Source organism: Corapipo altera, unplaced genomic scaffold, assembly GCF_003945725.1.
Source record: "Corapipo altera isolate COAL_440 unplaced genomic scaffold, ASM394572v1 165, whole genome shotgun sequence".
Lineage (NCBI taxonomy): Eukaryota > Metazoa > Chordata > Aves > Passeriformes > Pipridae > Corapipo > Corapipo altera.
Genome location: NW_020884954.1, coordinates 957984 through 966852, shown reverse-complemented (window position 1 = coordinate 966852; position 8869 = coordinate 957984). Strand labels below are relative to the sequence as shown.

At 51.8% G+C, this 8869-nt stretch overlaps 1 protein-coding gene across 4 annotated transcripts; it reads left to right on the top strand.

The window, feature by feature from the left end:
- Positions 1-559: 559 nt before the first annotated feature.
- Positions 560-8434, top strand: ADPRH (ADP-ribosylarginine hydrolase). 4 transcript variants are annotated; one of them, XM_027663542.1, is made up of 5 exons: positions 560-586; positions 1314-1644; positions 2717-3063; positions 6916-7276; positions 7955-8434. In XM_027663542.1, exons 2-5 carry the CDS (start codon positions 1391-1393, stop codon positions 8340-8342), a joined length of 1350 nt encoding a protein of 449 aa, XP_027519343.1. In that variant the 5' UTR covers positions 560-586; positions 1314-1390; the 3' UTR covers positions 8343-8434. The 4 variants fall into 4 exon arrangements, with proteins under 4 accessions (XP_027519343.1, XP_027519341.1, XP_027519342.1 ...); XM_027663540.1 differs by lacking the exon at positions 560-586 and adding an exon at positions 1060-1084; XM_027663541.1 differs by lacking the exon at positions 560-586 and adding an exon at positions 1117-1135.
- The last annotated feature ends 435 nt before the right edge of the window (positions 8435-8869 follow it).

Here is an 8869-nt window from a genome sequence, read left to right as displayed (position 1 = left end):
CCACATTTGTAGCAGGCTGCAGAGGCTGCCCACATGAATGGGCATGGCATACCAAACTGCTTCTGCATAGCACTGTGCTCTCAGCTACCTGAATTCCCTCAGGACCCCACTCCAGCCCTCCACTCTCACTTGCCCCCAAATTCCCCAGGGACTCTGCTCTGACCCAGTGCTACATTTGTGATTGCCCTGAAATCCCCCAGGGCCGCAGCTCAAAAAATACCATGGCTTTCTCTCATAGGCATCCAGGGGGGATTTTTTTCTTTCCTTTCATGTAAGAGGTGCTGCTGCCTTCGGAGGTGAACCAGGGCTCTGGAGATCTGACGTGCAGAACATCAAGTGACTGCCGGTCGGTAAAAAAATTTGTCCTCCACAAAGCGCAAGCCCAGCCGTGCTCTGCCCTGTTTCTTGCTCCTCATTTGTGCTCCTGTCTCTTCCTCACCCACTGATTACATTCCCTCAGCCACCTAGCCACCACCATCATTAAAAACAAAGGATAAAGCAAGGCAGTGGGATCACCAGGCACCTCAGGACACTACATAAAGCAGCACCACGAGACACAGCAAAGACCAGACCTGGTTTGGGAGAGGTTGGGGTCACCAGGGAGCTGAGCCGGGCCACGCTGGGGCTGTGGGGAGACCAAACACCAAAGGAGGTTTTCTCATTGAAGGAAATGGTCTAGAGAAGAGGAGGCTTAAGAGAGACCTCATCGCTCTCTACAGCTACCTGAAAGGCTCTCTACAACTATCTGAAAGGAGGTTGTAGTGAGGTGGGGGCTAGTCTCTTCTACCGTGCCTACAGTGAGAGGACTAGAGGAAATGGCCTTAAGTTGAGACAGGGGAGATTCAGATTAGATATTAGAAAAATATTTTTGACTGTTCAGGTGGTCAGGCGTTGGAATAGGTTGCCCAGAGAGATGGTGGGAGTCACCATCCCTGGAAGTGCTCGAGAAATGTCTGGATCTGGTGCTGGGCGATGTGGTTTAGTGGGTTAGGGTGGTGATGCTGGGTGGATGGTTGGACTGGATGATCTTGAGGGTCTCTTCCAACCTCGATGATCCTATGAGTGGGCAGGCACATGAGCAAAGGTAAAGGCTGGAGAAAGGAGGGGAAACACAAACCAAGGCCAGGGAAGAAAGGTCTGTCCCCAGCGCAGACACCGAGCGGGGCCCTGCTCCCACCCACCACCCCTCAGGGGCTCAGCCAGCAGGAGGGAGGGAGGGAGCCGCTCACGCAACCCCGCGAGCAGGGGAAACTCTGAGAGCGCCTTTCATTTTTACTTCATTTTATTTTATTATTTTATTTTTAATTAAACAGCCCGTTTCCGAGCGGTGACTTCACCTCCCACGTGCCGGGAGCCCCGGCTCCCGAGGGCGCCCAGGACCGTCCCGAAAATGAAAGCGGACACAACCCGCGCCGGGCCGACCCCCCGCCCGCGCCGTGACGGGCCGGCCGCGGGCGGGGGGGTTGTCAGGGCCGGCGGGGCGGGCCGGGGGACGCGTCCCGGGCTGAGCGGGGCTGCCGAGACCGCGCCGTGCCCCATGTCGCCGGACCGCCGGTGGCTGCCGGGCCGGCACAGCCCCCGCCGGTACCTGCTGGCCGCGCTGGCGGCGCTCGCCGGCCTGGGGGCGCTCGCAGGGCTCATCGCGTAAGTAGCCGCCGGGGCCGGGAAGGGGCCGCGGCTCCCCGGCTCGGCCGGCCCCGCCGTCCTGCCCCGCCTGCGCTTGTCCCGAGGGAAGGCGAGGAGCAAACGCCGAGCTGGGGAGCGGGTGGGAGCTCTGCCTGTGCCGGCACCCGGCTGTTGTAGGCCCGAGGAGCGGGGCCGGGCGTTACCGCCACGGCCCGGGCCTGCCAAAGCCGAGGAGCTCAGCATCGCCTTACCCCGTACTTACCCCATACCCCTTGCTTTTGTACCCTGGGGGTCAGCCTTGCCTTACTTCCATACTTACCCCATACCCCTTGCTTTTGTATCCCCGGGGGTCAGTCCCTCCTTACTTCCGTACTTACCCCATACCCCTTGCTTTTGTACCCCAGAGGGTCAGTCTCACTCTGTACTGACCCCATAAAACCCTTCATTTTGTACCCCCAACAGTCATCCTCAACTTACTTCCATGCTTACCCCATACATCCCTTGCTTTTGTACCCCTGAAGGTCAGCCTTGCCCTACTTCCATACTTACCCCATACCCCTTGCTTTTATACCCCCGAGGGTCAGTCTCACTCACCTATACATCCCTTGCTTTTGTACTCCTGAGAGTCAGCCTTGCCTTACTTCCATAGTTACCCCACACCCTTTACTTTTGTCCTGAGGGTCAGCCTTGCCTTACCCCAGAGTACAAAAGTCACTGGGTGCAGTTCTGAGCTGGCTGCCCTTAAGAGGGTGGGGAACATGGTTGTGGTCACATAATCTGCACACGCTTCTGCAGTCCTACGTTTCAGCGAGGTACGACACGTGGCGTTGCCTTGGGCTGCTGCCACCGTCCCAGCAGGACATGTCTGGCTGCCCCTGGCCCAGGGCTGGGCTGTCTGGGAGCTGCCACTTACCGACGGTGGGTGCACAGGGAAGCATGTGCTGTGAAGAAAGAGATCCTCCGAGTGAGACGTAGGTGCTAGGCAGGGTATCCAGCCTGCTGGAGCTCAGCAGTACAGGCCCGTACTGAACTGGGAAAGACTTTATTTTCAATGTCCCTCTCTTTCTTTTTTTTTTTTTTCCTCCTATAGGGTTTTCTACTTTGAATCAGTCCGGGGGCAAAAAACGTCTCTTAAGAGGCTGGAAAACTATGTGGCATCAATGGTGCTGAGCGCAGTCGCTGACACGCTGGGCTATAACAATGGGAAGTGGGAGTTCCAGGAGAGTGGCGCAGTCATCCACAGGGAGCTGGCAGAGATGGGGGGAGTCGGCAACTTGAGCATCGAAGGCTGGAGAGTCAGCGATGACACGGTGATGCACTTGGCCACGGCTGAAGCCCTCATAGCTGCTGGAAGTCACCCCAGGTTACAGGATCTCTACTCTCTGCTTGCAAAGAACTACAAGGAGTGCATGAATGACATGGAGGGCAGAGCTCCAGGTAACCCCTCCATCACACTGTCTGGGCAGGGCTGTGCTGTCGCTGGTGTCTCTCCTCCAGCTTGGAGCTGAGGCTGGCCCTGGCTCCACTTTTGGCTGTTCACAGCGTTAACTGTGTTTCACCTAAAGGCAAAAGTGTTCCATGCTCAGTATCTGTTTCGGGATGAGCTAAAGAGGACAGAATAAGGCAAGCTGGAGTGGTTTGGGCTTCTCCTGAAGTAGGTGAAAAAGATACTGTTTTGCCCACATTTACAGAACACTCTTACAGGTGTGTTTGAGGCCTAGCCTTGAACACAAGGGAAGGATGATGGCTTTTGCACTGGGGATGCCTACACCCAGTGGATAAAAAAAATGCAAATCCAACCACATGTAACGCACACCCTGAGATGCTGTGTTAATGCAACACATTTAAACAGAGAATTAATACAGAACTTCTCCTAAAAAATGCCAAAATTACATGAAAAATATAATTAAAGTCACAAAGATCTTTGCTTTGAGTAATTATGTTTATTAAACCCAAAGTCTGCTTGTGGCTTGCTTGGCACATCTGCTTTCTGTGACAGGACAGTCAGGCCACAGTCTTCTTCCCTGAACCCTTTATTTCCATCATCTCTCTTTTTTCTGCATGGACACAGTGGTGCTGGGTCTGTGTCACAGGCAGTGGGCCTGGTAGTATTCAGGAAGGGCACCTTCACAGGCTGCAGTAGCCAAGCCATGTACAACATATCCCTGTAGTTCCTAGTTCAGCCAGACCTGCTGACCCAACTCTTCCCCGAGGATCCTGTCTGTCTCTGTGCCCATGGTCCAGCCTGTTCTGGATGCTTGAATTAAATTGGAGCTGCTGAGGCTGGACCTCTAATTTGACTAGTGCAGGAAGCGTGAAGTATCCAGGAAACACTCAAATTCAGCAATCCTAGGCAAAGTTTATACATTGGAATTGTATGTATGCCTGGACCTGCTTATTTGGAGTGGCCAGAATACGTGAAGAATGTTCTTGCTTGACATTAAACATGGGAAAGGCAAAAATCCAGCACTGCCACTGAGCATTTCCAAAATAAACCACGTTGGAGACTTGAGCAGGAATTTATTCTGCTTACCTTTCCACAGTGACCTCCTACCCATGGGTAAAGAATTAAATTATCAGTCTTCTTTAACACAGGTAGTTCCAGTTGTTGGCCTAATTAATAAAATATTTAGGAAGGAGTAATGATGCTTGTCAGGATAGCAGGAGTTGGCAGGTTAAAATTCCGAGAGATTCACTGCTGTTTTGGCAAAGGAGCATCATTTAGTTTCCCCAGCTGATGGGGTCTGCCAAGGTGGACTAACCACAGCAGGGAGCGAGACAGCACATGGGAGGTATTTTCACCTCCACCATCTAAGCTTGGTGACTAAACCCTGAAATGAAAAGACAAAGGACCTAAAGTTTAAATGTTAGTAATTAATAGCTAAGGATAACAGCACACCTGCTGCAGTCCTTCTGGGAGTAACTGAACAGCAATATGCCCAAAAGCAGCTCCCATTTGGAAGTGAAGAATTTGAAAGCAAATTTGCTATGGACACGAAGTGGAGCGACAAGGAAAGAAATGCACATTCTTTAGTGGGTCCAAGGACACTTGAACATCGTAAAAGTTTGGGGGAAGTGGGGAAAGAAATGTGGAAAAAAATGGAAGTCTGTTGGGAATGTTTTTGCAGCAGCCTTCTGGATTGTTCCGGATGCAGCCACAGGAAAGGCACTCAGTTCTGAGAGCTTAAATCCTGACCCTTAACAGTTTAATGCCCACTGATGTGCTATCAAAGGGAATACCTAATCCATATCCTCAAAAGCTGTCTGCAGTCTGGAGTCTCCATTCCATATTGATAGGTCCTGATGATAGGGGTTGCATGCCAATAACTTCTTTTGGCAGCTCAGAATAAATGGATTTTAACTGAGAAAATAAACCATGGTGGTGCTGTTCTGGCCTAAGTGAGTGCTCACTGGGGAATTGCAGCCCTGAAGGCTGAGAATGGAAAGTTGCTGTTGGAACTTTAATCAAACAGAGAAGAAAGTTCCCTATAACAGTAGGGGAAAGTCACACTGATCGCCCACGAGGGAGCCCAGACCTGAAAACCAAAACCTGCAGAAACAAAGGGATTCCCACAACGTTATGAGTCATTGGGCAGCCACAGCAGAGTCCCTCAGGGATGCAGCCCCAGGAGTGAAGTCATTATTGCTATTCGTGATGCACCACAGCCCCAAATTCATTGTTCCTCGCAGATTACAAAGCCAATGAATTAAGCAACACAAGCATGGAGGTACTTCTTTTTTCATGGCTCAAGCTACATCACCTCTCCAGGAGGCCTTCTGCTTCAAAACTCTGTCTTTCAGTCCAAGTTCTCTGCCTGTGGAATTATTTACCACTGTGTGGTTAACTCACCTTTTTTAAGTGTATTGATCAGTCTCAAACAACTGTTACTGTCTGTGCTCATGATGAGTCTAGATAAGTGGAATGGAAGCCTATTCCAGAAATACAGTGTTTCAAGTTGTTCTTGAAACCTTTTCAGGTTGCCTTTCTTCACACACTCTTCACTCTGTGTGTTTTTCTCCTCCCCTTATCAGACAAGCCCCCCCCCCCTCAGGTTACTTTTAGTTTCCTATTGTTAGTACAAAGGATTCCTAACAAGGATTTGGTGGATTTCCAAAACAATTTCCTGATAAAAAAACTCCTACAGCAGTTTTTTTTAAAAGGAGTTGTTTTTAAAAGGAGAACTGACGTGATTCCAGCTTAGTCTTCCTAAATCAGCTTTCAAATGTTTTAATATTTTAACTGTTTAAAAGCACGAGGATAATACTTGTAATACTTCATAAACCCTCAAGAGTCTTAGCTGTCATATGCTGGTTTGTTTTACACAATTTTTTCCACTTGCAAGTTATCAGTAGTCATCTCCTAAAACGATACGCACAGGCTTAAAGCTGCAAGCAAATTGTAATGCAAAATAACCAGTCTTTCTTTAGTCTTAAAGCCTGGTCATCTTCCTCGTTTTAACTACAGTTAATGCAAGAACAATCTCACTTTTTATCAAGGACTGAGGTGTGTGGTCTCAACCTGCCCAAACATGTCCTGAAGAAACGTTTTTCTCGAAGTTCCAGCCAGAACACGAAAAGTCGATACTTCTTGTAAGGGTTAGAGGGGATTTAAAGGAAATTGTCTAACGGTGGTTTAAACCAAAAGGAAACACCTTCCATAACAAAACTGTGGGTCTGGTTACCATGGGATGTTCAGACAAACCTAAACTCCAGTGAGGGAGAGCTGGAAAACATTTCCTAACAGTGAGGCAATGGGAAAGATTCCTGAGGAGCTCGTGGGGTCTCTGCCTTTAAAAGATCCTGTAAAGAGGTTAAACAACTGAAAAAGCAGAGTTACTTAGACTTGCCTTGTGTTAGGGATCCTACAAACCCTTTTGGGTGGGAGGGATGAGAGAGAGAGAGAGAGAGAAAGAGATGTGTATATATCTAATCTATTAGTGTATATATTTTATAGATAAGTTATTAAATATCATGAAATGTAAACATAAACAATGCCAGTAAATCAGCAGTGGAGTGTTTCTTACCTCCTACACTTTCTCATTATTTTCACAAAGCAGTAATTATCAGGTCTGTTTGGGAGGATACAGGATGCTGCAGCACTTTAAGGCAGCATACCTAGGTGTGCAGACAACTGGTGTTTTTAAAAGGAATCTCAAATCCCTTACGCAGAGTAACGCTTCCTTCCCCACCACCTTGCCCGTCTTCCCCTAGATCCCAAGCTACGCGACCCTACGTCCTACTGATGCGTGTTCCCTTTTGTTTTTCCTGGGCTCTGCCGCCCCTGTCCAGGTGCCACGTCTGTGGAAGGCACAAAGAAGCTGCACCCGGAGCAGCCGAACGGCTGGAGGATCCCGTTCAACCCGCGGGCGGGAGGCTGCGGGGGTGCCATGCGCGCCATGTGCATCGGGCTGCGCTTCTACCACCCCGACGAGCGGCACACCCTGCTCAAAGTCAGCATCGAGAGCGGCCGCATGACCCACCACCACCCCACGGGCTACCTGGGGGCCCTGGCCTCAGCCCTCTTCACGGCCTATGCGGTGAACCGCATGCCCCCCCAGGCCTGGGGCAAGGGGCTGCTGGACACACTGCCGCTGGCGAAAACTTACGTGCGGAACAGCGGCTTCTTCGTGAAGGAGAACATGGAGCACTGGTGAGCCGCGCTCGCAGCACCGCGCCTTCCTAAAGCCCTGCTTACCCTGAAGTGTCAGTAATTCTGTTGTGGTAAACTCTAGAGCAGCACATGCCTGCTGTGGGATCAAATCAGTTCAGAATACCTCTAACTTGGGGGGGAAAAAAAAAAAAGACAAAGGCAGATTGTGTTTGAGTCACGTAGTTGTGACTTTTTCTGGATCCGGTATGAGGTAGGTAGACTTGTCATCTCAAGCAACCGTGATCTGATGAAGGAGGTAAAGCAGGGCTGGGGAACAGCATCAGGCTTAGGTTTGAGCTCAGTTTGAAAGTTATAATCAAATGTGGCTGCAGATCCACTGTGGCTCTGTGTGCAGGGGCACAGAGGTAGAGTTACTCTGAATTTGGGAGGATGACTCAGCTCTCACTCTGAGCCTTTGAATCCTGTGCAGCATGACAGCAGCAGGTGCTGGGCTGCCTTCTCCCATGTGGCTGGAGGGAGGGGAAATCTAACTCACCGAAACATGTCCTTGTGCCTCTTACTGTAAATCACATCCCTAGTCTGACCAAGGGGGGACACCTACCATTTTGCCGAGCCGTTGCTCCGAGCTCTTGGCGTGGTGCCTGCGCAGAGCTCAGGTATGTGCTCCTGCCCTGGGACAGCTCTTACAGCCGCTCCATCCCGTCTCCTCTTCTACAGGCACTACTTTGAAGACCAATGGAAGAGATACCTGGTGGAGAGGGGCATATCAGACGGGGTCTCGCTGCCCACCTTCCCCGCCAAGTACGGCGTGGAAGAGAGGGACAAATTCTACACATCGCTGAGCTACGACGGCTGGGCGGGCAGCAGTGGGCACGACGCCCCCATGATCGCCTACGACGCGCTGCTGGGCGCGGGCGACTCCTGGACTGAGCTGGCTCTCCGCGCCTTCTTCCACGGGGGCGACAGCGACTCCACTGCCGCCATCGCGGCCTGCTGGTGGGGGGTCATACACGGCTTCAAGGGGGTTCCCCTGCCCCTCTACGCCCACCTGGAGTACAAGAACCGCCTGGAGAAGGTAGCCAAGGCCTTGTACGAGCTCGTCTAGGCGGGGGGAGGCACGGGCGCGCTTACCCACCGCCCCCTCCTCGCTCGCTCTGCAGACCCACTGGATTAAAGCTTGTGAGCCTTTTCTCTCTGCACGTGTGTTGGCTTCAGTGGGGAGGCCATGTCGGCTCTCGGTTGGGGCTGGTGGGTGGGGGGAAGCAGTCACAAGGTGGTTTGATGGGAGCAGGCAGCAGTCCCTTGAGCAGCCAAGCCCCGGGACATCCCTCCTCCGCTGCAGGGTGGCTGCGCATCGTCTGGTCCTCAGGGGGAGCAGGAGCACCCACTGCAGCACTGCTGGTCCTGCTGCAGGACTCACTCAGGCTGCCCCAAACCAGGGTCCTGCCCATAGGAGCGTGCCAGGGGATCAGGGATGCACACCTGACCACAGGGAGCGTACAGTGGGCTGGCAGAGATGCCTCCTGGCAAAGCTGCAACAGTTCTGGTCCAAGCTTGTCACCTGATACAGGGACATACTGCCACAGCACTGGGCACCTGTGGAGCTAAAACCTCTGCTGCTTAGCACAGAGA